General features: G+C 49.1%; 6 protein-coding genes and 1 non-coding gene across 9 annotated transcripts; 5 read left to right on the plus strand and 2 right to left on the minus strand.

Annotated features, from left to right (window-relative positions):
• Positions 1-1,641: 1,641 nt before the first annotated feature.
• FOXG_03045 (uncharacterized protein) lies at positions 1,642-3,027 on the minus strand. 2 transcript variants are annotated; one of them, XM_018380552.1, is made up of 3 exons: positions 2,914-3,027; positions 2,596-2,855; positions 1,642-2,504 (listed from the first exon to the last, which is right to left on the minus strand). In XM_018380552.1, the coding sequence occupies exons 2-3, from the start codon at positions 2,670-2,672 to the stop codon at positions 2,303-2,305; spliced, it is 279 nt and encodes a 92-aa protein (XP_018236844.1). In that variant the 5' UTR covers positions 2,673-2,855; positions 2,914-3,027; the 3' UTR covers positions 1,642-2,302. The 2 variants fall into 2 exon arrangements, with proteins under 2 accessions (XP_018236844.1, XP_018236845.1); XM_018380553.1 differs by having other exon boundaries at positions 2,058-2,504; positions 2,596-2,831.
• FOXG_18462 lies at positions 1,910-2,009 on the plus strand. The gene has a single exon. It is a non-coding gene; the product is annotated as a tRNA-Ala (tRNA).
• A 390-nt stretch (positions 3,028-3,417) lies between the features above and the next one.
• Positions 3,418-7,164, plus strand: FOXG_03046 (uncharacterized protein). The gene is made up of 4 exons (XM_018380554.1): positions 3,418-3,838; positions 3,896-4,471; positions 4,540-6,014; positions 6,517-7,164. Exons 1-4 carry the CDS (start codon positions 3,815-3,817, stop codon positions 6,689-6,691), a joined length of 2,250 nt encoding a protein of 749 aa, XP_018236846.1. The 5' UTR covers positions 3,418-3,814; the 3' UTR covers positions 6,692-7,164.
• Positions 7,165-13,522: 6,358 nt separating this feature from the next.
• On the plus strand, positions 13,523-15,040 carry FOXG_03047 (uncharacterized protein). The gene is made up of 2 exons (XM_018380555.1): positions 13,523-14,112; positions 14,159-15,040. Exons 1-2 carry the CDS (start codon positions 13,920-13,922, stop codon positions 14,269-14,271), a joined length of 306 nt encoding a protein of 101 aa, XP_018236847.1. The 5' UTR covers positions 13,523-13,919; the 3' UTR covers positions 14,272-15,040.
• Positions 15,041-15,715: 675 nt separating this feature from the next.
• Positions 15,716-19,512, plus strand: FOXG_03048 (uncharacterized protein). 2 transcript variants are annotated; one of them, XM_018380556.1, is made up of 5 exons: positions 15,716-17,366; positions 17,418-17,552; positions 17,602-17,729; positions 17,780-19,298; positions 19,352-19,512. In XM_018380556.1, exons 1-4 carry the CDS (start codon positions 15,927-15,929, stop codon positions 18,819-18,821), a joined length of 2,745 nt encoding a protein of 914 aa, XP_018236848.1. In that variant the 5' UTR covers positions 15,716-15,926; the 3' UTR covers positions 18,822-19,298; positions 19,352-19,512. The 2 variants fall into 2 exon arrangements, with proteins under 2 accessions (XP_018236848.1, XP_018236849.1); XM_018380557.1 differs by having other exon boundaries at positions 15,716-17,339.
• Positions 19,513-20,044: 532 nt separating this feature from the next.
• FOXG_03049 (uncharacterized protein) lies at positions 20,045-21,208 on the plus strand. The gene is made up of 2 exons (XM_018380558.1): positions 20,045-20,424; positions 20,479-21,208. Exons 1-2 carry the CDS (start codon positions 20,080-20,082, stop codon positions 20,719-20,721), a joined length of 588 nt encoding a protein of 195 aa, XP_018236850.1. The 5' UTR covers positions 20,045-20,079; the 3' UTR covers positions 20,722-21,208.
• A 1,386-nt stretch (positions 21,209-22,594) lies between these two features.
• On the minus strand, positions 22,595-24,679 carry FOXG_03050 (uncharacterized protein; the record flags this gene model as incomplete). The annotated part of the gene is made up of 6 exons (XM_018380559.1): positions 24,421-24,679; positions 24,236-24,369; positions 24,056-24,179; positions 23,803-24,009; positions 23,417-23,758; positions 22,595-23,366 (listed from the first exon to the last, which is right to left on the minus strand). Exons 1-6 carry the CDS (start codon positions 24,582-24,584, stop codon positions 22,595-22,597), a joined length of 1,743 nt encoding a protein of 580 aa, XP_018236851.1. The 5' UTR covers positions 24,585-24,679.
• Between the last annotated feature and the right edge of the window lie 2,100 nt (positions 24,680-26,779).

Below are 26,779 nucleotides of genomic sequence, written 5' to 3' on the forward strand. Positions count from 1 at the left end.
CTTGACTCGGCTGCAATTGTCATGTCAGCTCCAGAACACACATTAAACGAAACACGCAAGCCGTCCGAGCGCTCTCCCCGTGGATACGATGCGATGCTAATGCTGTATCGTCGGAGTCGGCATGTTGTAGAATGGAGACCGACGCGCACCATGACTTACACCCAACACGATACGATGCGATACGATATGGCTGCATCATGATTTCCCCATGCCGTCATCTCATCATGTCGAATAGCAATGCTCCACCAAGACCAAAAGCAGCCCGCATAACACAACATAACTCAACGCACCTACCACCTCTACCGGAGCGTTTCAAATGGGATCCATCATTCAACGTACGATACCCATAGATACCTATGCACCTCTGGCTAGCTCAGGTAACCTAAAAGGTTAGCAGGCAACTTTAGTACTACCTTGGAGGGAGCAAAAGCTCTAAATCCGCAAGGTAAGCCACATAAACCGACTAGACCAAAGTCAGACCGACACCGTCCGCTTACTATAGGTACCCAGGCATTCTATTCATACAATGGCAGTATTATATCACTCAAACCAAGGCCTTCTGATACTTTTAAATCCAAGTTCAAAACTTGGTTACGGTTAATATGTCATCAAACTCTGTTGTTTATCCACGCGTACAGCCACACACGCGCTCGCCATGTCCACTACGGCTTGCAGCCAATTACTCACGCATAAACCAAATAGTCTTTGAGCCTTCCCTCTTGTTGAGCGCGCTAGTCACCTTACACTGCCAGTTTTCTGGCACTTATTATGTCAACATAAACATGAATAAAGACAAACAGACTTTCATGGCCGACATATGCCGCCGAGAGTTTAGAAATCCTAACGTGCATTGCATGCATTACGAGGCCTCTTTCTAACCCCTCACAAATTGGCGTGCAAGGTGAGGTCTAGACATTCAACGACCTTGGACACCTTGCTATGAGCCTTCTGCAGATAAGACTGACTGCCATCGAAGGTAAACTAAGGCCTAGTTGATAGAATTGCCTGGTTTGGCCTTTCTAATTGTGGCAGTCTAATTAACAAGAGCTAGCCTCACCACCAACCTTTTCAGCATGACACCCGACCTCTTGACTTCGAATCTTCAATACAGCAATATACTCCGGATGATGTTACACGAAATGAGACTCTTGAATGTGGGGAAATGCTACGGCTCAAGTCAAGACTAAAGGATCGGATCCATCCATCGGCCGACAGGTCAAGCAGAGATAGGCAGGGTCCCATCCTGGGCATTCGACATGGGGTCATTTAACATCCAAGATGACAAGCGAACTTGTCTAATCATAGCCTTTTGCTTTCGACCCGTGTTGGCCGTTTCGTCTATTGCTCAGCTAACTCCCTCGACTGCGTTCTCACATCAGGGCTCTCAGACACTCGATGGTATGCTGACAGATTGGAGTCAACACAAGACGCAATTATCACATCATCAAACCAAGTCATAGACTCCTAGTGCATGATGTTTGCAGGATAAACCCACATGGAAATCGCGAACTCGTGCCATCGAATTCTCCGGGATCGACATGAGAGTCCATCCACCCATTCACATGCGGTGTGCCACTGGCCCGCCTTTTCAGATATATCCAACACCACACGACGTGACATTCGTGTCAGCAAACTCTCAATGTTCTTCACATGCATACCCAACCTCTTCACTTCTTGACGTTCCCCGCAACGATTTTCTTCTCATGGATGCAAAGACAAAACCCAGAGCAGTGCTTTCTTTGGCGATACCTCTTACTAGCCTATTCACAGGCTTTCAATAAGGTATACACCCTGTACCGGATATCTCCAACTGACGCCAAATGTTCCCCAATCTACAAACGGAACTTTACAGTATCCATTTTGCCAAGCGCAAATATTACATCCTTTGAAACCGTAACTCAATAGTTTCGGGCGAATGGTTTAGTGGTATAATACTCCCTTAGCATGGCTTCGTTGCTCATCAACCCTTCATCTGGGAGTGGTCCAGGGTTCGATTCCCTGTTCGTCCAACCATGGTAGTCACGTTCTATCGTCTCACTCTTTTTGCTGCTCAAACACTCGAAATGCTTCCAGAGCTCTCAGCGGATGACGCATCAAGACTATACTTCACCCTGTTAATTCAGAACGTGTATGCTATTTGAACGAGTGTAAGATGCTTGCTGAGCCTTAGACATTACTATATACAATGTGTATTATGTGAAGGCATAGCCACCCTAAGCCATGAACTCAGTGACCTTGTTGTCGAAATCAAGTCCGAGAACTCAACACAAAAGCGAAACTGTTCACTCTTTCCCTCATTCACCTATTCACCTATCACCATGGTGCACCCACTTCCACCGACCTGGACCTCATGAATCCTTCCTGCATCGACGTCAATACGTGACCCTATACCATATACCTGCTTCTGGCTGTCCTTTTCTTGCGGATACCAAATAGTTATCGAGCCCTCGATGATCAGATGAGTCGTAAGAGCGGCATGTGAGTGTGGTGGATAGTGAGTGTTTCTATAACCATATGTCAGAAAGGGTATGTGACGTGCAGAGGCTGCAGGAATCCTCGTCTCTAAAGACAGTCGTAATAGCAAAGAAAACTTACGGCGAATCGCTCCAGGTGAAGACGCGCTCGAAACCCCATGCTCGAACTTGCTCCTCGTATTCGTTGCCGAAGCCCATGATGCTGAAGATGCAGTATTGGTGGGTGTATATGAACTCAAGTCTTACCAGTTTGATCAAGAGCGTTTGGTCTCGGTGCAGCTTTGCAGAGTATGATACGTTTGGCTTTGGAGATATCCACGAAAGCCCTCCAGTCTTTGTAGACTACTTCCCTAATTGCTGCAGTCTTCGAGTAAGTAAAACCTTGGGATGTGAATTACGCTGTCATTGAATGTGACCAAGGTATGACCTCACTGCTTACCTTAGTCAATGATGCTTCGGCCGACTGCGCCCCACTCCGGCCCCACCCGCACCGTCCCGGAGCCGTTCAACGGGCCTTGGTCTGGGCGTTGAATCCCATTTTAATGATTGGATTCAAGGTCGGAATGCTTTATGCCTGCTGGCAGAGCATAGAAATTACTAATGTGCTACTTTGGCAGATCAATCAGTTGGCATGAAGCATCTGTTAATCTGGATAATAGCAGGGCTCATCATTGATGCAATACAACACACAGTAACACATGGCAGCGCAGCGCAGCACAACATGGCATGGCACAGCCCCCATTCCATCAGGCCGTCGCTATTGTTTTCACGCAGTCATCCTCATTCTTTGATGACACAACAGCCGTGGCCGTGATGCTGCTTGATCGCCCTGCTTCCTCCAGACAGTCAACTACGGCCTCTCCAATCATCTCCTCGCCCCCAAGCCTCCACGGTCCAATCTTTTCTAGCCCTGGGACTCATTATCCATTCTTCTTTCAGCCGCCCCCCTGCTCGACCCATTCCCCTAGGGCTGTGCTGCAGCACGCTAGCGAGACCTGGACTCGGCTGCTAGCTTGGCTACTGAACCGGGGAGACCGCCGTAATTTATCGCCTATCAGACAGGCGTGCTGACATCCAATCCATCCATTTTGTCGCCTTTCTTCTCCTTCTTTCAAACACATCTTACTTGCCAACGCTCAATCCAAGGACCTCTGCTCTCAAGGCCGGATTCAAGGTACCGATTCTCAACTGCGAAGCAAAAGACTCCGGGCTTGCAATTTTCTCATGCTTGGTTAGACCAACGGGGCAGCCCTTCGCTCCAATGGTTTCTGCCATATAACCGTCGCCGACATCGCCAGCTTCAAACCCCAATTCGCCTCTGGGAACCATAGCTCGTCGCCATGTCGCTCTTCTGTGGCCTTATAGTGAGCCATATCAGCATCCCAAATCTCTTGATCGTACCCACTAACATTGGACTCCAGCGGCGCCGTAGCGCAAAGGACGACAAACCTCGCCGCGCGCGTACTATGTCCATCTTTGGCAACTCCAACTTCCAGGCCATAGGCGCTCTCAAGGGCATGGTTCGTTTCACCACCGCCGCATCCCCAGCTCCCATGTATGGTTGGGAACAGCCTCCAGCACAGAAGAAACCGCCGATTGACGAATGCTCCAGCCGGAGTTCTGACCAGCAAGCGCCAATTCCCGATATACCAGACATCCATATTACTACTGAGATGCATGAGGCCCTCGACCGTACATACCATGACCTGCGGGGTTCAGAACCGCGACTATCCAAAGCCAAGTTTGCTGAATTCCTACGAACTGTCCAGGGCGAGAGCGAGAGCGCCGTCAGCGAACTTGCTAAGGAGGATTATTCCTTGGGAGATTTCAAATACACTTGGGTTACCGACTTCTCATGGGAGGCCACCGGGCCCTTGCCCGAAAAGGATCTCTCGAAACCTCTCACAAATTACTTTATTAGCAGCAGTCACAACACATATCTGGTTGGGAATCAACTGGCTTCACTGAGCAGAAGCTCCCCTGAAGCATACAGAACCGTACGTTTATTCGACGGAATCCTACAAGCACTTTTGAGAATGGCTTAGCTGACATTGGTTGCTAATAGGTTCTTCTTCGGGGATGTCGTTGTATCGAGATTGATGTGTGGAATGGGGATACAATTATTCCCACAACGAGAGGCAGAGCCACCAAGATTGACCACAAGCGTGGACTCTCGGGCGAATCGTTCCCCAATGTCGCTACCACGGTGATCGACAAAGTTGAAGGCTATCTTGGTGACAAAACCGCCAATCGCTCCCGCAGTACCAGCTTAGGAAGCCGAAATTCCTCCCCACGATCGAGTTTGAATCAAGTTTCGCTCGAGACACGAGAATCTGGAGACCGTCTTGACGTTGCTAAACCTCTTTCACCACGCACAAGGCAGTCGTTCCCCAAAGACGAGCCAATTGTGACCCATGGATGGACCCTGACTGCGCCGTGTGGGTTTCGAGAGGTGTGCAGAGCCGTTGGCGAGTCTGCATTCGTTGATAATGACCTTCCAATTATTGTCAGCCTGGAGGTGCACGCTGATGAGGACCAGCAAGAGGTCATGGTCAAAATCATGAAAGAGGAATGGGGCGAGATGCTTGTGGATAAAGCATTCGATGATACTGGCCCTAGATTGCAACTCCCGAAGTTGGGCGAGCTGCGAAAGAGAATTCTCGTAAAGGTTAAGAAGGCTCCTGCGAAGATCGTGGTGCCTCCCAGCACTATGGATCTACCTGCTATTTACGCACACGACGAAGATGCATCGGGGTCTGAGGATGAGCATCCCTTGCAGTCCACAGGACCATCCCTGACAGGTTCTAACAGTACGTTTCCTTCACACGAGAAGAACACCAGCTCCAAGGTCCGGATCTGTGAGAACCTTGGCAAACTTGCCGTGTACACACGCAGTCAGCACTACAAGGGTCTCGCAACTAAGGAAGCCAAAATTCCTGCCCACATTTTTTCCATCAGCGAGAATCGTATCCTAGAACTTCACCAGAAGCAGCATCGCGACATGTTTACCCATAACAAGGGATACTTCATGCGCGCTTTCCCCGCAGGTCGAAGGTTCGATAGCTCAAATCCAGACCCAAGTCTCTTTTGGCGTGGCGGTGTTCAGATGGTCGCCATGAATTGGCAATATCTGGATGAAGGCATGATGCTCAACGAAGGCATGTTTGCAGATGAGAAGGGTTGGGTCTTGAAACCGGAGGGCTATCAGAGTTCAAACAAGTCTGCAGAGACTCAGGGCGAAGCCACACCAGGTCGTACCATGAATTTGAGGATCACAGTTTTTGCTGGACAACACATTCCGATCCAAGCTGGCGACGCAGCGGACGTCGGTCGCTCCGCCAGCACCCTTAGGCCGCTGATAAAGGCAGAGCTGCATGTCGACAAACCAACCGACGCTGAACGTGACGCATATATGCAGGAACACAAGTACAAAGATAAAACGGACGTTGGTAAGACGGACCATCCCGATTTCGGCCCCCACGGCTCGACCCTCCAGTTCTTGAACATTCCCAAGGTGGTCGAAGAGCTCAGTTTCATCAGGTTAGTGGACAACTTTTTCAATTCTGTCATGTATCGGTATCCCACCCTCCCACCCCCTGCTCTCGGACCGTCTCCTGTGTCTTGCCAATCACAGGTGTGTCGTGGAAACACTGTAGTAGGTCTTGTACGGTCAAAGAGCTTACACTATGGCGGTGAGCTCCTTTGTGTCCCATGGTAATAGCTATAACCCATCGGCTTCCTTGGGTATCAAGGACCAGCTGCTTTCCAAGACACGCTTTGCCCCAGGACACAGACCTCCGGTTCGGTCTGAGTGAGGCGCAGATCACAGATCCAAATACGGTTAATCATATTTGATCGTCGGGTTGCTATTTACCGTTTCCCACACTATCTAGACTGGTATGGTCATATCTGGTGCACCGTGATTGTGACTCGTGCCATTCATCTCGCCATCCTTGAGGTCCGCCAGCTAGCGGGGCGGGACGCAAAGCTTGTTGGTCGGCAACTCTTGTTTTATATCGTACTAATTCGATCAATCCCCTAGGTTCAAGGTCGAGGACGATTCAACCAAGCTTGGCAGCTCGCCACTGCTTGCCTGGGCTTGCATTCGCCTAGACCGTCTGCGACCCGGCTATCGATTCATCCGACTCATGGACTCGAAGCCCCGCGTTGTACCAGGGGGGAAGCTGCTGGTTAAAATTGAGAAGACCCTGGTTTGATCGATAGTATAGTTCATCCTTGCGAATGATGCTGTACATCTGATCCCAAGGGCATTACTCGTGTACTGTGGCAACTTCCGGCTGTGATGATGCTTTGTGCATGCTGCACAGCACTACGACAGCGTCTACAGCAACCCGCGTCACACACAGACTGGCCATAGGTCTTTGGCTGCCAGCATATCTCATTTCCTCATCCTGAGGTTTAGCCCGGTCAAGTCTCTTAGACACTTTCGGCCTTTCTGAAAATGTGTCAAATCACGGTCAGATCGTATACGCGGATGAGCTCTCATCCTGGAGGGGGTTTGAGTAACTGGCCCCCGTTTTGTTTTCTGTGATAGTGTTTTATTGGACTGATAATGGTATAGCTAGGATTTTGGTTAGATTTAGACAGGAGTTTTGGGATACCCAGGAACAATGAATGTTTTGTGCCATTTCTCTTTGCCCTCAAGCCTTCCGCCGTTTGTCGTAGTCAGTGCTGAGTCGAATTGACATTGCTCATCTGGCTATCTGTCAGTCGAGGAACGTCTTTGTTCACCCGTATAATAATGCTCAGACGAGGGCCAGATTGCCTGCATAGCTCTTTCTGACCCGCTGCAGCCTCGAGTGACATTGCATGCATGAAGAACGCACAACACCTGGTTAGGAGCTTGGTGTGCCAGCGTGGCGGCACTTATCATGCCTTACAAGTAAACTACTGCATACACGTTGCGAGGACACTACCCGCTCACAAATCATGAATTGATTGGTATTTGCTCTATGTGAAACGTGCTCGTTCAGCTCTCCAGAAAGGAGCAGTTTCACAGTTCGCTGTTGCGCAAGTCAAAACCTCTTTGGGAACTTTCTGAGATTGTGAGTTCAGCACCCTGCTCTTTCTAGGTACTCTGGCCTTAGAAGGAAATAAGCATGGCCGAGTCGTTGATTGACAAGTATCGAAGCGCTGATATGGTCGGTTGCCAACAGTACACGGCAGTAAAAGTAGTAACGATACTGCTCATCCTCAACAAGCCGCCGGTGTTAACCCTGCGCCCCTCCTTTCTTGACCTCGGGAACCCTAGCGCAGTCGGAGGGCCTCACTAATCGTTCATCAGATGGGATACAGTATGTTTAGTCTATGGGACTGAGCCTGACTCGTATGGTGGTCTCTATGTTGCAAATGATGGCCAGTTTTTCATGAGTACTAAACGTTATCCACCTTGGAGAACTTCGAGGCTATAGTATTGACCATGGTGATAATGGTAGTTCTGAGGGCTGGGCGCTCGCACTCTCACTGCATGTGTAGGTCAAGTCTGGGCGTATGGTAGCAAGAGATTGTGCAAATATTACCATGTTGTCATGCATTCAACTTGCAAATCTTCCAATCTAGTTAATGCCCTGAAAGGGCTGAAGAGGCCGGAAATTCCGATCGGGCACAAGCGGCACTAGTCTAGTCCATCTGGAGGTGAGTTAAGTACAGTAGAGATAGCCATATGCAGGCCAGGGGGACAATATCGATAGTCGCCGCGGCTAGATGCGACTAGTCTGCAGAGTGGTTGTTGGTGGCAGAGAGGCACGATGGGGCTGGTGCACAAGGTCTACCTGTTGTGAATACGGGGTCTGATGTGTATTAGGGAGGCTACCTACCTAGCTAGGGCCCCAGTGGGCAGGCTACATAACAGAGGGATGTGGGGGCCTCAGGCACACATATCTCAACACTACCTGTCACTGGCCTAAATACTCGAACAGCATAACTATACCCTGATTCTATGCATCTCGTTGCGCCGTGGCCGGATTTGTCCATCGCAAACTAGGCTTGACTCGGAATACACAAGGTTTCTTCTCAGCTGTAGAGTGGGATATGCGCCATGGCCTTTGCTCGCAGTGGCAGAAGTTGATGTCCAGATAAAATAGCCTCAGTCGACTGACCACAAACGGTAGAGCCTGGACCTGTCGCATTCCAAGTTGTTTGACTGTTGATTAAAGTCATTGGCCCGTCATTGAGCAGCTAAATGCAGTTGATCATGTTGTCCGTGTGCCGTTGCGGATCCTTCAGAATGTCGGACATTGTCCTCCTAGTTGCAATCACGATCAATTGTCAGTGCGTATTTCGTTATGTCCTTCGTCCAGTGCTGTACATGTATGCACCTCGTAGCCATTAGAGGCTTTAGGCCAACACGTTCCACACTCAACACTTCAGGATCGGTTGGAGAGCTTGTTGGTACACGCTCCATCGTATCAAATGCTTTAACTTTCCATATCGTGGCTGAGGTCCCTCCCTTTCCACAATACCGCACGCTACATCTCATGCGAGGTTCAACGGGCCTGTCTCAGCAAGAGAAGAGCTCTATGGGTCTAGCTGTGGCATTCTAGGGAGCTAGTCTTTGATACTGATTTGTGGCTGCAGTCTCAACGGTCCCGTGATAAGGCCTACCTGTGGCTACTGTGGAGTCGTTACGAGGCTTGGCTGTTGGGTTATCTTGACAAAAAATGATGAATTTGCCCAGGTTATGTTGGCTAAATCTAACTGACGCACCTAAGCCTTGCTTTGGAGTGGGTCAACGACCAGCCCAGGTGCATCCTTAACCGGAGTGAGGACGCGCATGCTAGAAGCCACTTCCGTGTCTAGGGAAGAAAACACGAAACTGAAGTTTGATAAATGGGTGGATTTCGGTGTAAGACAGTTTCATGTGTACCCCCGCCCCCAAGGCGTATCACTAAAGGCTTACAGCAAGCATTTTGTTAGCTTTATTAGATTTTATAGTATTATACCACTCGAGGTTGTATGGTGGATGGCTGCAAGTGCCAGTCAACTAACCTAGAACACTTGCAGAATGCCGCGGTAGCAAAAATTGCTCAGGCTCGACTGAAGGGGTTCGTAAAGGAGAATCTGCCATGACACGTTTGCGGCTGGCTGGGCACACCTGTCGGAAACGATGTCCCTCCATTAAGGACTGGTCATTTTCGCACTGACTGGCCGGAGGGCCGACGTGTAGACACCAGGAGTGGAGCACGAAAAAGCAACATGAAGTTGAAAGCTAAGGTAGCTGGGTAGGTAAGGAGGTAGGATATTATACAATTTAGCTATCCGCGTCAAGACCATGCATGCATGTATCCAGCTGATAGCGTTGGTGGATAAAACAAAAGTAAAGTCTGATTCGGCTGTTATACGCTATCCGCGCGAAAAATCCTTACTACCCAGTAGAGGGCCGGACGTTGAGAGGACCCAATCTTTGGTACTTTTCAGCTGGGTCGGAGATCAGCTCCTAAATCTGTCAAGTCTCTAGCGGTGAGTCGTTTGGGAAAACGCCCAGCGTGGAAACGATTTATAGCACCAAGTTGGGTGTTTTTGGCATCTAAAGTATGGCTCGAGCTATCGTTTTTGTTGATTACTGATCTTATATTGACTCTGAACCAGGTCCAAAAGAGGTGAACAAGTATCAGTTCTTATGGAGATCGATCGACTCCAGAAGTGGCGCATGCAGCTGCGTATGCCTGTAGATTTTGTTTCGAGTACGGCATTGTCTGGTCTCTCGCGGTCAACGTCATGAGAGATAATCCATGTTAGTAAGTTGTACTGAAGTAAAGGCTACCCAGCCATTAAAGAATCCACAAGGATAACAGATAAACAGAGCCATGGCGAAAAGGACAAGTTAAGATGAACACCTGAAAAGAAGAAACGAACGCAACTGACGAATTTCACAACGAAAGCCAATATACCTTCCATCCCACCCCCCTTGGAAGCGGATCGATCGTGGCTTGCCTGGGGTGCTACGGCGATCGTAGCCAACGAGATGGGTTTTGATAGGGACCTCACATACCTTGGGTATCTTGGTCGAGGTCGTTGAAATATTTTGGGCATACCGCTGGCGTATTGTGAGGTAAAATTCTTACTCTATGGTCTATGTAAACGTTTAATGGCGTCAGCGCCGAGACTGCTGGTCTGTAAAAAAGCAATTCCCCGTTGGAACTATCGCTCGAGCACAGCTTGCGAATTGGTGAATAGCTTTATTAGCTTCAAAGGTGCCATCAGCTCAATTAGTGAGGGCAATGCCGCTCACTGTTACGAAAATCGGTCCTTGTGCGTTACCAACGGAAATAGCCAAATCAGCACAGGGCAAGGGAATGGAGAATGAAGATCTCATACTAAAATTGAGTTTGAGTTCCAGATTAGAGAAGCCGAGATGAGATCGATTCTCAATCGAGGTCGATTGGAGGAGGGGTTATGAAGACGAGGGGCTGCAGCAAGCAGGGGAGATGCATCTTTGACTGCGCAGTTTTCAAGGTCACCCCTGCCATAACAGCCTGCCTATAAGAAGATGTTTAGCACATCGCACAAACCCAACAGTTCATGGGTACCTACCTAGGTTCCTTGAGCAATACCTCGGTAGGTAAGTACCTAGGCACCTACTACAGGTTGAAGAATCTGGCCTCAATGAGTCCTTTCAAGGAAGCCTTGCTCATTTACGAGTCGTGGATGTGTGCTTAAAGCCATCGTTTGAGTCAATACGTTGAATTTCAGCTGTGACATGAAGCTGGGCTTACCTAGGCTAACCCAACTAATAATGGCTGTGTGTAGTGGGGGGGCCGCTCACACCAACGATGACAGGACCACGATATTGGTATGTCACTGGAAGGGTTCTAGAGCTTCTCAAGAACTACACGACCTAAAAGCCACTGTGAGGCTTTTACATGAACACCACTCGTGGATAGTAGCTAAGATTTTCTGTACTTGGAACATTTCTCGCATTTATGCTATTTTCATAGGTGTCATGAGACCAGCGCTGGATGACCGCACTCACTTGTATATGTGAGCCTTCCTGGACAAGAAGGGAGATCTTCGACTGGGCGGGCTTGTTGCAGCATGATAAGTTCGAGGCACGTCCTATTCGAAGAGTTGATAGATCAGCAAAACTGCGGCCTTACCCTTCAGAAACCAAAAAAAAAAGACTCCGAATCTGCCCAAATATCTTCAGCTCCAAGTGAGGTATGATGAGGTACCTAAGGTACGGAACAAACAGTCGAGGTAAGCAGCTTCCCTCTGTACTGTAAACAGATCTATGGCTGGCTAGTAGGCACGCAGCGGCACTTGGCGCGTCAGATGCCGATCAGATCCAACCTACAGTATGCAGTGCAGGACAAGGCAGAGCGAGACCAAACCTGGTAGGCAACTAACCAATCGCAACATCAGCCTTCCCATCCATCTCGTCTTCACGAGAGGGAGAAACCACTCACTTCGACAACGACCTCCTCGACAAGCATCAAGGATGACCGATTGGTAAGGTATCCTGAAGTGTCGAATCCTACTTTGGGTTCCGTTGCTTCTTGGAAGACTGAGCCTGAGACTAATTAAGGGACCAGGACCTGGATTATCCGCAGGTTCGTGAACCCCACTGGCCCCGTTACTCTTCACTCCATCTCAGGCCGGCCTGTCAGGACCCCAACTAATTGTCCACCCTCCGTTAGGCTGGGTTTATCTATGAGCGTGCACGAGTCGAGACTATGACGTGAGATTTATATGGCTCGCATGGGGACGAACAATTCGTATAGCTGAGGACCAAAACCTGCTTGCCAAGACGCTCCTCGACACTTGAGGTAACAATACATAGTCTATGCAAACTTTCGAACGCTTTCTCTGACACCAAGCGTGCCTACAAACCCGATGATTTTCGGCTCGGGATCCATCAAGCAAAAGATTCTCTCACAGGAAGAGGCAAGTGGAGCACAACGCAATACCTTGAAAGAATCCGTGCGGAACTGTGGACGCTTGACCACTACCCCTCTACAATTTTACGCCAGCTCCAGCTGGTCGGTGAGATAGCTTGACGCACTGGCGATCGTTCCAGCTTTCAAAGGGAGGGGGGGCGTTGAGCCGGCCCTGGCGCGGCATCTGATGGATGGGTGCGGTTGCTTTGAGCTTGAACTTACAAATTGAAGAGTGACGAGGGTCCATCATTCCAGAGCCCTGGTGCCCGCCAAGCCCTGGGGTTGGTCCGTGGTCCGTGGTCCGTGGTGGTGGATTGATGGTGGGTGCGCGCGACTGGGGGCTTAGATCGCGTTCTTAGGGAAATTTCCCATGGGATCTTCAGATTCACCACCTTTGCATAACGCACAGACTGTGCGAATCTTCTCATGTTGTTCGTCCACTCGGCCCAGCTTAACAGGCCATCCGAGTATGCCCCAGGGTGTCTCTACCTGGGAGCCAAGCCAAGCGGCTTGAGCAAATCTCCTGGACTTGATCATAATTCAAGTTAGCAAGTCAGCACCGTGGGCTCCTTGTCATCGTGACCCTCTTGAAGACGAGCAGTCACAACTTTGCTTTTCTCTGTTAACGCCAGTCCATCACACCCCCCATATCCTGGCCAATTAGATGCTCAACCGCCGGCCCGGTCTATATCTCCTTGCCGCTAAAAAAAGAGCATTTCTCTCACATTGCCAGTTCAATTCGGTTTTCAGCCCGGTCGAAAAAATCACTTTTACGAACCATTGTGAGCGAGAACAGATACTGTAATACAGAAGAAGCGAAAAACAACGCCGCTTTTGACTTGTTTGTTCTACAGTGTCTTCTTTTGTTACTGACCGAATGCAGGACGACATATTTGATCCCTATAACAAGCAGCAACTTCGAGGTTCAGGAACAGACCAAAAGAAAAGATCCAAACAAAGAAGACCCCGCCTCCATCGATATGGCCCACAGCCCTGCTCAAGGGCGGCGCCACGCACCTCCCTGGCAAGCAATGACAGCTTGAAGACTCGCAGGAAGTCGATATGACAGGTCTGATGCTACCACCGCTGGGCCCCAGCATGCCCACCGAGACTACGGTAGGTTGTACACGCTACTGATCATCGAGTGAATGGGAGCATCATCCTTGTGTCAGGGTATTGCGTACCTGTCTTGTCTTTGAGCAATACCCATACTTTGTTCTTCGACCCCTTGATTTTACCCTTCCTGGGCCTCCTCAGTCCATTTACACACTATTACTAGTCCTCGAAAACCATAAATCTCATCCAGCCCCCATACTTCAACAGCTCGTGCCTTTCCAAGCTTTATGATACAGTGCTCGTGACTTTAATTTTTATTATATATTGCCTGCCCACAGAGTCGTTCTTCTCTTGCATCAAGCTGTCAACCCAAGTAAGAGACGACCTCCATCATGGCCCTCCATCAAGATATTCTACCCATCCCCTCGCCCTCCATGCTGTACCATGGAGACCAATACCAAAACACAGCATCGTTGTTGCAGCCGGAACTAGAATGTCAGGCTGTAGTCGAAACCTTCAAATCTGCTGGACCTCGGGTCTTGTGCAGTGCCTTCAGAGCTCAGAAAGTTCCTGGCACTCGATGTCCTACCTGTGCCTTAGCTGGCAAAGAAGTTTGGGTAATTCCTGGTCGCTGCTGCGGATACTGCGGTACTCCTTGTGTCGACTAGATCTATCCCAGGGTCGAGGTGAGTTTATGAGAACCTCAAATGAACATGTAACTAATTAGCACAGTTTTGACTGCTTCTACCTGGTTCAGAGCTTGCCCAAAAGCACAATGCCAAGATGTTGTTGAGCATTTCTCGCCGCTGCGAACCACAGGACTGTGGATCTCAAATATCAGCTGAACATGACATGAGATATCCCCAAGTGCCATTTTTCGTTAGCATGGATAGGCAAGAAAGTCTATTCCGACTAGAGGGATCTGCGACAAGTCAAGAGTGACACTTGTTGCAGCACTTCAGTCAGCTCACGTCGTGAAATGGAAGGCTCCACGACCTCTGATTGGCACAGCGGCACTCGGACCTATTATTACGTCGTCGTCGAGCATGTCTTAGAATGCCAGGGCCCAGGGGTATGATTTGGGTCTTGACAGCGATTTTCTGCCACTCCCCACTGACTCAACGGGCACCTTCAAACCATGCTCGTGCGCGTTGGTTAATCACGAATCACGGCGATCTCCGAGTCATGCTTAAAATTGATATACGATGGAAGGAAAAAGCTCATGGGTCGGAACCAAGGCATTATCATAGGCCAGTGCAGCCCAACCAGGAAGTCGGGAGTGGCTCGGATCAGCCACCTTGTCACTTCGCTGAATCTCACAGGGCAGCTACATGAGGTGCATCAGATAATCGAGAATCACTTACCGATGGCCTTACTGGGGTCCAGGATTGGTTGCATAGCCCAGCCAATTCCTGGATACGCCAAGGATTTGACACGGCACTGGAGTAAGAGCTAGACGCAATAAATCGTCAATTTTTTGTAATCGGTGTAACTTCATAATGTTCTAGCTTTTTGTGTGAAGTCAAAGATAAAACCAAAGATTGATATGTGACTCCTCACTTTGGCATCCCTGTCTATGGCTGGTTAGTGACCCAAACGCAATTATAAGACAACGGAAAATACATATCGCTATTGTGTGATCGCCTTTGTCACGAACCAATCTCAGCCAATTCTAGTCTTGGCACTGAGGTGAGAATTACTCTGAGACATACTAGGGTTCTGGACTTTCTTCCTTGCGCTGAAAGGAGAGAAATCTTCATCAAGTGGCTTGAGTGACGCAACGAGGGCTGCTGAGACACCACCTTTGACAAGTACAGTACGTACTGGCCTACCCGGGCCGTTGGCACGGGCCTACCTTATTAGCAAGATGCCAGCTGCTACTCTTAGATTAACGAAGGGAGTCACTTCAGCTGTCAAAGTTTGAGGGCGACGCAAGGGGGTAGTTAAGAAAACTCCCCTGATCAGCCACCTCACGTTCATCGAACTGACATGGAGGAATGCATTCATCCCAGGTGTAAAGCTCAGTGTTGTATTATTCTGAGTTTTAGCTGTTCGACAATTCGCGCTCACCGTGACAATGTGATTAATACGTGGTTTAAGACACTGCGGACGCGGCGCCGGTTCCGACTACTGGATTCCATATTGGTTCCGCCCGTTATGGCCGGCCGTTGAATTGGCCCGGCTCCGGAAAGTGGAACTCGACATGCTCAGCTCCTGATGGTGAAATTGAATTGCCGTCACTCGCTGGACAGCCGCGAACCCCACCAGAATCCATTAACGCTTGCCGCCCATCTCCCGCCCCCCGCCCCCTCTCTTCCGAACTACAACGGCATCGGATTGTCTCGCGATCCCCTCAACAGTCAGTCAGCGATCCCTGCTGCCTTGACTCAAGCGACTGGTTACTTCTCTCAGTCCACGTCCGGTTAGCTAATACCCCCGCGGCCAGAACGGCACAGTCCGGCTTGGCTTGGTTTTGTCTGAGGCGACGGCTTCGAATCCAATGGCGGCCACGGAGCAGAATGGCATCGACATTCTTTGCGATGCCGCCGGCTCAGACATGCTCCTGTCGTCCCTCTTCTCCCTCGCAGCGCCTGTGTCCGTAGCCGATTCGAATCAACGGGCCCAGCCACCCTTGCAGCAGGAACAGCATGAATTGCAGCATTCACTGCCTCCCGCGTCGCCCTCGAAGCATCAAATCTTTCAGCAGCAGCTGGATCCCGCACTGCAACAACACCAAGGGGAAACACCCCAGAGAATTGCTTCTACGTTGCCTGCCAAGAGAAAACTTTCTGATGCGTCCGCCTCATCGCCGTCTCACGTCTGCCATATCTGCCGTCGCGTCTATGAGCGAGCCGACCACCTGACCAGACACCTCAGGTCGCACGAGAATGCCCGGCCGTACCAATGCACCCGATGTCCCAAGCGTTTCAATCGCGCTGACCTCTTGACACGGCATGAGACTACCCACGATCGAGATGGGACCGCAAAAGACCGCCCATTCATCAGAAGAAGCGACCGAGCCGCCGAGGCATGTCTCAATTGCGCTGCTTCCAAGGCAAAATGCGAAGATCAGAAACCGTGCAGCCGCTGCCGTAGTAAGAGTTTGACATGTCAGATGCCAGTGAGACGCGGGAACCAATACCGGACGTCTGAGTCGCAGGCTGGTATGTCACCCTCGGACAGTTCAATGGTTGCCTCAACTACAGGCAACGACAGCCAGGTCTTTACGGCCGGTGAAGCTACCTATGCTTTGCCCCAATCGGCTATTGCTCATCAAGGTCACGCCGTCGATGCTACCGTTGACTACAGTGTCACCTCTTTTCTTGGCGCGCCCAGACTTGAGGATTCACCTGTGGAATCTTTGTTTTTCGCAGCGACGCAAAGCATCTTTCCGGAGATTGAGTTCTCTTGGGATGTAGATTTTGGCTCGTACAAGATCCCAGGCTTAGGTGTGACCGCACGAAATCCTCAGTCTGGCAATGTAGGAAAACGCACATCACGTCAAGGCCGTAAAGATGCTGTCTCGGTCGACGCACCCCTTCAATGTTCAGTATGGTTGTATGAGCCCGAGGCCAATGGTCAGGCAGGGAGCTCAGTGTCTCGCTCCGCTATCGTTTCACCCTACTTACGCGACAGCATGTTCGCCATGGTTCTCGCCAACAATCCGACACCACATCGAGTACCAACATTTCCATCAGCTGAGTTATTGGGCTATATGATCGAGACGTACTTCAAAAGCGAAGACCCTAAAAGTGAGGCTTTTATTCATAGATCGTCATTCGATCCCTCGGCAACTAGCCAAGAGCTTTTCTCTGCCGTTGTCTCAAGTGGGGCTTCATGTATATCTACTCCGGCTATATGGCAATTCGGCCTGGCTCTTGATGAGCTTACGGCAAGTGTCATTGGGAAACGGGTAAGTATGGACCATGGTGTAGCGATGGTGAGCCAAAGATATTGGCAAAGGGTAAACCACATGCTGACTGCCAAACAGCTTGAATCTTCATGCCTGGCCGTGCGAGATATCACATTTCTTCAAGCGTCTGTCCTCCACCTTGAAACTGGTCAATGGAGTGGCTTCAATCGTCAGACAGAGGTGGCAGAAAGCTTCGCGCCTCAGCTTTTGACTGTAAGTCTGTTGTGATTATGAGTCTGGCTAGCAGGCTAATTGCGGATAGCTGCTTCGAAAAACAGGGAAGTTGAGCTTCACGTCAGACTTGACTACACATACGCCCAACGCTGGCGACTCTTCTGAGGCACTTGAGTCGAAATGGCAAACATTTACGACAATTGAATCTTACAAAAGGTTACTTATATCACCATGCCGAAGTCGCTAGCATATTGACTAGAGTACAGGTTGGCCATCCGTGCATTTCTCCACGATATGCAAACATCGATCGTGTCGTGGAAAGGACCTACGTTAGCATACAGCCAGCTCGACTTTGCACTTCCGGCGGCTCGTGATCTCTGGAAAGCTAGTAATTCACAGATATGGTGGGACTTGAACTTGGCCAAGGGGTCTTTCCCCCCTACCGGTTTCCCTCGCCTTTCCGATGTGAGAGACTGTCAATTTGTCATGACTGAACAGAACACGTGGGTGGACACAGAATCTTGCTGCAAAGCTGCTCTGCATGGGCTGTGGGGACAAATCTGGACGTATCGTAACGCCGTCGCTCAATGCCATCACGCAGCTCCAGGCCGGCCGGGATCTGATGTTCCTGAATGGGCCCGCTCCCTTTACCAAGAGCTCTACGAGGGCCTTCGTAAGCTGTCAACCCAGCTCAAATCTGCACAGACCCCAAAACCTGAGCTATCGCTTCTTTCAGACTTTTTCATGATGATCATACATGTCTCGTTGGACGACGTACAGCGGCTGGCGGGCAGGAAGGGCGACGAGGAATCTCGCAGAGCTATGCAGTTATTAGAGAGCACTTGGCTACCTGGACCAGAGTCCCGGTATGCTGCCTGGCATGCTGGACAGGTCCTTCGACATGCACAAGAGTGTATACCAACAACCCTGCGAGGATTCAACGCTATGGTTGTTTACCTTGCTAGTCTGACGCTGTGGGCGTATGGCCTGCTTTCGCAGAGAACAGCGAACGGCGATCAAGGGATGGGACAAGAAGTTTTACCACTTAATGAACCAGAGACGAGGGAGACGACAATGTTCCTTGAGCTCGGTCAGGGCACCCCATCACTTTCGTCTCCAGAAGGGTTGCGTCTTCAGTTAGAGCCTGTGTCGAACTATGTGGCAGTTTTGTCGCTGGCAAGGCTCATCTTTCGACAAAACTACCCTGTAGCAAGTGAGGCAATGCCTCCGCTTGTTGAAAGCTTGTGTCGACAACTTGGTGATCTCCAAGGTGGATTGGAGGGGTACGTGGTAACGAAAACGTTATAGACAGCGCCTTTTGTCAGAAAGGCTATTGTGTGCGCATTGCGGTATTTACAACAAAAGTGGTTTTATTGTTTTCATATATAGTAAGTTAGCGAAGGAGTTAGCAGGAAAGCAAAAAGGGAACATAAAACGGCAAAGGTCTAGGATTGGATGAAGAGATCTATGGTGATGGTGATTCATCGAGATGGAAGGGGCAGAAACGCAGTATAGGGTTGATTGAGTGCGTAGTCGACAGCTTGATTATCATGTCTGACTTTGGCTATGGACGTGTTAGTTACGAAAGGACAAGGAAAAGAAAGTAACGGCAGTAGGTAATCGTCCTCTATCTGTACCGTATCCAACCATGACAGCATAAACAGTCCAGTCAATGCTACCAACAATGAGATTGACTGCCAAGCCCACAAGTCTAGAGAATTGCCAATGTGGTTTCTGTTCTCTTGATCAAAGTCAAAGCCAAACACCCCCATCATTGCTAAAGAGGTTGGTGTTGTTGGACTGAGTACGTAGTGTATTTTCGCTTACTAGACACCTAGACGCAGTATAGCCTGATTAGCATTCATGCACTATGCATGGCGCAGGATCTAGAACAGTTCTGTGCCTGGGATAGAAGGAGCAAAGCGACGAAGCCTGGTACTCCTTTCGTCCATGTCATGTTCATTACAGCGTTAAGGTTAAATCGCTGACCACTCAGAGCAGGGTGAATCTGGGGTAATCCTTGAGCCGACTGATCTACCGTGCACCGAGGTTTCAGCTCCATTGGACGACACAGATGGAAAATAATTGTCCCGCCAATATCGCCTCATAGATTACCGGCTGTTTCGGCCCTATGTGCCCTTTCTCATGGTTGAAGTTGGAGATTCATTTGACAGCCCGGCTCGTGGGGGCGGGGTAGGTTCTGGAGTGAAGTTGGTCGATATCGAAAGCTATGTCAGTCGGAGATATCGCCAAGTACTAGATATCAACCCTCGACCAAGAATGAGCGAGCCTTGGAGGAAGGGGAGAGCAACTCTCTGTCAGCTTTAGAAGCACATCGTGTCCAAGCAGAGTAACTTGTCAAGAACCATCAGTGAATTCCGTTTTTGCGGCGTAAATAACGGAATGACTCGGGCTCAGGTGCGGAAATGAAACTCCATGATCCCAAGTACTTGCTTGTGAGAAATAATGAAAGATGATTGGCTGGTATCTGTTAGAAAGCAACCTCCAACATGGGATCCATATGTGGGCGGGGATAGCTCCTGAGCCGCCCCCGCGTTTGGCCCGCATGAAACCGCCTCGCGCATTGTCTTCGTTAAATACTACTCAACTATCCAATTCGGGCATTGCTTACCTTAACACTGCCCTCATTGTGGTTCTCCAAGCTATCACAAGATCATATATGAATTCGAGGCTTGTCTGTCGAGCTCTCACCTTTTCTTCCAGCCGTATCCCACCAAACCCCGCACGAGTCTCGCAACATATCAAAACCATATCCAGACCTTTTACTCAGATCCCTACCGTCAAGATGGCCAACCGCGTGCACCGAATCACCATGTTCAAGCTGCCTAGCAAGGATGAGCAGGCCAAGCTTCTGGACCAGTACCACAAGCTCAATGCCTCTCAGCAAAAGGTGAGTCGCCTCCAGTCGTATCTCTATTTGTACATACCTGATTATCTGTTCAAGGACGGCAAACCCTATATCCTCTCCATGGTTGTTGGCGCCGCCGATGAGGATGCTCGGTCTCAGGGATATACCTTTGTCTCCAAGACCGAGTTCGCTAGCATGGAGGACATGAAGTATTATGACGAGGGTTGCCAGGCTCACCAAGCGCTCAAGGACTTTGTCAAGGGCTCGCTTAATCCTCAGGGGGTTATGACCGTCTACTTCAAACCTCAGGCTGTTGGTGGTGCCGATCACACTTCCTGAACAGGGAATCACGAAATAAGTCGAACAGCTACCTTCATACATCGATGCCTTGAAGAGTTCCGCAAAGTGGCATATTTATGTCCCCAACATATTCATCCGTGAACCGAACTGTGAGCGTGATGATATGAAAAGCACAGAACAAAGCCATGCCAGACCACCAACATAATTGCAATTTTATTCATTTCAAAGGCATCAAGGCGTTGCTTTTGAGTACTCAAGAGAAAAATGCAAAGAGCCTTCGTTTTCCAGACTCCGGTCGCTCGCCGCGAACGGTACACAATTAGGTCACGATACTGGCCTCTCAATCATATTAGCCATTAAACACTGTGAAGGAAGTGCCAGCTTTACATTTCGAGCACCAGCCAGTTCCGTTTCTCCTCATAATCAAGACTCTGTTGAAGTTACTGTAGAAAACAAGCTCTGCAATTTTGCATAAAGAAACTTGAGAAGCATAATCACCGAAATAGAACACTGTATCACCTATCACCCACACTTTGCTCGCCGTCTGTACTCTTACTACAAGAAGTCGTCGTACGTGTAGACTTAAGTACAACTAATACTATAGGGCCATAGAAACCTGCTAAGGGGCAAAGATCCCTGCAAAAACAACCAGTAACCTTTCCTGAAGAATCTGCGAAAGGACGATATTTGCTCACCTAAGAACAAGCGCTGCTGGTCTTCAGGGTTCCTTGAAATGAGCTCAAGTGTTACAGGAAACCCAGACGCTCAAGACGAAAAGTGCCGACTGTCCGTCTGAGGAGTTTTGCGCGAGTCTGACCCAAAGGAGATGTTTATTCCGATCCAAGAATTTGCTATCAATACGTACGAAATTAAGTATCGATATTGAGAGAGTCCTACAGGCGAGGGGTCGGGTACGATTAATATAGTGAAGATTTTAGAAGTTGTTGAGAAACGATAAAATGGTCGTCAATTGCCTTGCAAGTTATCTCGATAGGTTAGAAAAGAACACGAATATCGAAAAAGAGAAGCAATAGTACACACATCGTGCATGTTTTCTGCCAGATCTCGACGTCCAAATATGACTACAGTCGTGCTCGTCACACGACACTCCCCAGAGAAAGTATTGCCATAGGATCTCGTTTTGATGAACAATTCTCTGTGAAGGCTTAGGACCGGGAGAAATGAGGCCACAATGGGTAAAACTCGAGACATGTAGCTTGATAATTTTCCAACGCCCCGTTTGTCTTGACTCTCGAAACATACTCCATTTGCGGCACCAAACCGTCTCAAAGACGGCTCTTGCGTTATCACGAGGTCTCTCAAAGAAACCCCGCTTGCGGACTTTCGTGCATGACCGACTGGCCGAGGAGAAACACCAAGTTTGTAGTACAGTAGTAACTGCAGTCGGCGCCTCTACAATCAGTTGATTCAGCGTTGTGTTCTATGCAAGGTTGGGCACCAGAGTAGTACAAGGGAGCTATTTGCTTAAGAATCATCACGAGTAACTGAGACTTGTCTTGGGATGCCTTTGTCTTCAGGTACGGGAACCACCCATTTCGTAGTCCTTTCAGTGGCACACTATGCAACAGGGCTTTATCGTCGCTTTTGCAGTCGAGCGGTTGAGTTCAAAATTAACCGTCAGCTAACGAGCCATTGTATTCTTTCATTGCTATTGTATTCAAAGAATATCAGTATCTGAAGACCTATGCTAACAGAGCCCCCGTACATATGCTACCGTACGCCGCGATAATCAGAATATTTCAACAGCCATATACGAGAAAACACACAAGCCTGTAAGCTAACGCCAAATATGCCACCCAAAACCAAAACCAACTTGTTCGCGCCAGGATCGATCTGTTTGGGATCGAATATAGTGGTGCACAATAAACTAAAAGAATGATATGAATCAGTCTCAAACAGAACGGCGTATACTGGATATATCCGTCATCTCTGTCGCAGATTCACTGCCTCTTCTGGAAGAAAACCGATCCTTAGGAAAAGCCGTCAACCTTTCCAGGGGCGCTGGGTTTCTTTCCAGCGAGAAAAGAGATAAAGCTGTCATGACGGCACACACGAGCATCATGACCTTAATTTCTTCAGCAAACGCACCGGCATAAACATCCCTAACTAAGTCTCGTAGATGTCCCGGTAGTTGTAGGCTTGTCAGTGGTGATCGGTGGAGACTGGCGAGTTGAGCGGATGTCAAATGGTCCTGGAGATATTCATTGACGTGGGAGTTGAAAATGACAGTACAAACCGCAAGACCAATGCAACCGCCCAAGACACGAGCCTGCGATACTGCACCTTGCGCAGAGGCGAGCTCACTCCGTTCAGCGGCGAGTATACTGGTCATGATAGTTGCGGCAGAGAAAGAAAGACCGACGCCAAGCCCGAAGATTGCTTGGAAGGCATACTGGGCTTTACTGTGTGAGTCTGGTCCCGTCAACATTGACATTAGACCGACTCCAAGGAGTTGTAGACACGATGCCCCCAGAAGAGTCATGGACGTGTTGTTTCTCCGGCTCGAAATGGCCCCCCCGAGAAACGAGCCAACGGCACAAGCGCCAAGCATAGGGAGGATATGCAACCCTGCCGTTAGGACTTCTTCACGGCTGACAATTTGAAACCTTTCCGGAATGACGATAGAAAGTGAGATATAAGGAAACCCGGTGAATAAAGTAACCCTAATTGGTGTCAATTGCGATCACTGGCGAATCTTTGTTTTCCAACTTACAGTAATCCGGCAGAGTATACTCTTTGAAGCATCAATCGAATCGGGAAAATTGGCTCGATGTTGCGCAATGGCCTTGTCTCCAGGTGCACCTCCCACCACACGAACACGAGCCAGCTCACGCCTGAAATGACCAAAGCAGAGATGATCTCTGGGCTCCCCCAAGCGAACGTATCTGAGCCAGCTTGCTGAACAGCGAACACAAGAAAGCCCGAACTGGTAAGGAGGGTTGCGCTTCCAAGGAAATCAATGCTGGCGAAAGCCTTCCATGAGAAGAAGGGTGCCACTTCTTCGTGCGGCCAGAGATTTGTAATTGCGAGGATCGCAAACAAGCCGAAAGGGATGCTGACGTCGTCAGTATTTCTTCAAGTATGTACCAAAATACTTACTTCATGTTGAACAACCACCTCCAGTCTGAAAGCTGAGAAACTGCACCGCCGATGATGGGACCCAGTACAAAGGCGACAGCGAGGGTAGCACCAATCATAGCCCCTATCAGACTGGGACTGTGAGAAGGCCCAACCTCTACCAGGCCGATCTGTGTTAAGCTGTACAGACCAGATGCACCCATTCCTTGGAAAGCGCGGCATACAACCCTAAAAGGGGTCAGCTTGAGAACAGATTACAGAGCAGGCGGCATACAAAGCTGTCATACTAGTTGCCGATCCACAGCCCTGTGAGAAACCAACGAAAATGACCCATGATACCACGAGTATGTTGCGCCGTCCATAGATGTCACTCAATTTGGACACACAGGCAGCGAATCCTGTTGCATCCTGTCAAGGGATGTTCTCTTGGTTCACGATCTTGCAAGGGACTCACCCATGTATGTGAGGAGGTACGCTAGAACTATCCAAGGGGCGTTTGTGAAATCGTCAAGGTCGTGCGAGATGGTGACGAGCGAAGTCGAGACGATGGAAGTGTCGAGGCTCGAAAAGAGAAGTCCAGCCAACAACCTGAATATGTCAATTAGCAAGTATCATATGCCAAGGCAGTAACTCCCTTACGAGATGACAAGAACTACTCGTCGAGGCCCAGTGATCGAATGTTTGCGCAATCCGATAACCTCCGTTGTCATTGGAGCATTCTCTTCCAATGCATTCTCCGTCACTGCTATTTGACCCAGGGATGGGTTTGGATAGGAGAGAGACATTCGATATTCGTTGGCCATCTTTGCTATCGGTCTTTTCCCCCGCTCCAAATATTTCGATGCAATTTCTTGAGAGCGCTTGAGTGCTTGGAGATAGATTGGGATCCGATGTCGAAGCTGAAGAGTCGATTTAAGAAACCAGAAGATTGGTAGTGAAGATAAGTAATAGTGCAGCTAAAGGCCTGGGGCAGCAGTCGAGTTTTCTCAAGCGAAGGCACGGCCTCCGGTCTTGACAAAGTAGGAGCCCTTTGATTTTGGTACGTTCCTGGAAAGAAAAGACTCTCGTACCTAGAGTTGAGATAATCTGTTGGTAGGTACTAATTCAAAGATCTTTAGTTGTATCCGATTGGAAAAGTTTGGAGCTCTTCATATCGAGTCGATCTGCAGAGAATCTGGAGGCGAAGAGACAACACACCTGACTTTGAACATAACACTCTTGAAACATTCATACCACTTGGTAACTATATTGCCGGAGAAGGCGAAGGACCGAATTAATATTGAGACACGGTCCTCAAACGTTACACGACTACAAGCGAAGAGGCCACTCAATACCGTCGCCAACCTCAAACATCTGCACCGAAGAAAATAACCAAAAGGCTTTTACAACTGCGGAGTACATGAGATCTTTTCTGACAGTGACACGGCTCTAGGAGTAGTGGCTATGACGGGTGCTGTGATACGCAGGGCATTGCTCCCATGTTAATCATGATTTTCTATGGCCCACTGATTGGTGATACAGGTAAGAAGAAGCTTTGAGAGCAGGAGTCTGAGATGAACGAAAGGCACAAGGTGATGAATTTCAAAGATGTCTTTGTGTGAGTCCTGTCTGCGTGACATGGTACATTGGGTGAGTTGATACGAAGCAAACCGGAGGCCATTGTCAACAGCTTTGTTTGCTCTATCCATAACGGGAAAATCCTCTAGCCGCCGCTTGATAATCCAAACGAAGGGACCTCGGTAAAACTGTAGGATCCCGCTTGTGTGGTGGTTGCACATGGCACGGCTCTCTGCTCGTGGCTGGGTCAGAGTTTTGGCTACCTAGACGAAGAGTTGTTGGTTCTCAACTCGCTAGTGTTATTTGGATTACACACTACAATAATTTAAAGCTCAGTCAGAAATATAATCTGGGGGCAACTAGTTGTTCATGATAAACCTACCGCTCATGTGTAAGAGTGCTAGCGTTGTGTTCATGAATTTAGTTTGTTCAGTCCTAGCTGAGCCCCTCTCGCTTGCACAAGAACCTCAGGCAAGACGTTTCTTGTGAACAAATCTGGGTATCAGATAAGACCTTAAGGTTGAGGGACACATCGGTAATGGTTGGGTATGCCAAAGCGTCTTGACTGGTGGGTAGCTGCGTTGTACGGCTGAGTCTTTAGGTAGCTGGACAGCCAAACGACGCTCGCCTGGCGCTACCTGTGCAACTTTGTTCCACACCCTTGCAAGATAATCGGATGATCCAGGAACACGATGGCTTGATGGCGAGAAATATGTTCAAGACACTGTGTTCGGCTAATGGCTCTGGGATGGACAACCCGTCTTGAAATTGACGAGCCGTTCCACGTGATGATATTGAAGTATGGTAGTCTCCCGCAACTTAAACTCTACTCGGAAATTGCGACAAAAGATATGACTATAGCCTATCATCTTGTTGTTCCCATTATGGGGACGCTCCCATCTGACGTAGTGCGGTCCCTGCTTCGGGAGGCTACCAACGGCTATTCCCCAGTCGGTCTTCCATGCATGGCATGGCATACCTCATGTAGCCGTTGCGGAACAGTAAGCTTCCCGTATGTAATAATGGGACACCCAATCGATTTTCGTTGGTGCGCTGATTGATCTTACCAGCCTGTTTCCAGTTTATGTTGGCCTTTCACACGTATGTCATCTTGCATCAGCTTAGTCCATCCGAAGTGGTTCAGAGCCATGCTGTCAGATATGCAGCTGCATTTCTTGCGAACTACCTTCGTGAGAGATCATTTCTCACCGCTGAAGCCCAGATGAAGAAAAAATGACTATTCGAGCTATGTTTGCAGCGAACTCTCCTCTTGGAACGATGGACCAGAGCGTGGCCTGCTATCATCCTCCAGTATCATTACTTAGTCGTTAAAAAGCTAGTTAGTATCAGTTTCCTCCTCTGTGTTCATCTGCAGCCTGATGATTGTCAAAAGCTTCGCTATAGTTATGGAAGTTTGTATGCCAAGATCATCGTAGAAGTT

The sequence above is a fragment of the Fusarium oxysporum genome, chromosome 8 (genome assembly GCF_000149955.1).
Source record: "Fusarium oxysporum f. sp. lycopersici 4287 chromosome 8, whole genome shotgun sequence".
NCBI lineage: Eukaryota > Fungi > Ascomycota > Sordariomycetes > Hypocreales > Nectriaceae > Fusarium > Fusarium oxysporum.

Coding starts and splice junctions, on each gene's coding strand:
- FOXG_03049 (XM_018380558.1), top strand. CDS start 20,080: ATGAAACCGCCTCGCGCATTGTCTTCGTTAAATACTACTCAACTATCC. Junction 20,425..20,478: donor TCAATGCCTCTCAGCAAAAG/GTGAGTCGCCTC, acceptor TATCTGTTCAAG/GACGGCAAACCCTATATCCT.
- FOXG_03048 (XM_018380556.1), top strand. CDS start 15,927: ATGGCGGCCACGGAGCAGAATGGCATCGACATTCTTTGCGATGCCGCC. Junction 17,367..17,417: donor TGGACCATGGTGTAGCGATG/GTGAGCCAAAGA, acceptor ACTGCCAAACAG/CTTGAATCTTCATGCCTGGC. Junction 17,730..17,779: donor ACAATTGAATCTTACAAAAG/GTTACTTATATC, acceptor ACTAGAGTACAG/GTTGGCCATCCGTGCATTTC.
- FOXG_03047 (XM_018380555.1), top strand. CDS start 13,920: ATGTCAGGCTGTAGTCGAAACCTTCAAATCTGCTGGACCTCGGGTCTT. Junction 14,113..14,158: donor AGATCTATCCCAGGGTCGAG/GTGAGTTTATGA, acceptor TAATTAGCACAG/TTTTGACTGCTTCTACCTGG.
- FOXG_03046 (XM_018380554.1), top strand. CDS start 3,815: ATGTCGCTCTTCTGTGGCCTTATA. Junction 3,839..3,895: donor CGCTCTTCTGTGGCCTTATA/GTGAGCCATATC, acceptor ATTGGACTCCAG/CGGCGCCGTAGCGCAAAGGA. Junction 6,015..6,516: donor GAAGAGCTCAGTTTCATCAG/GTTAGTGGACAA, acceptor TCAATCCCCTAG/GTTCAAGGTCGAGGACGATT.
- FOXG_03045 (XM_018380552.1), bottom strand. CDS start 2,672: ATGGGCTTCGGCAACGAATACGAGGAGCAAGTTCGAGCATGGGGTTTC. Junction 2,505..2,595: donor TTCACCTGGAGCGATTCGCC/GTAAGTTTTCTT, acceptor ATATGGTTATAG/AAACACTCACTATCCACCAC.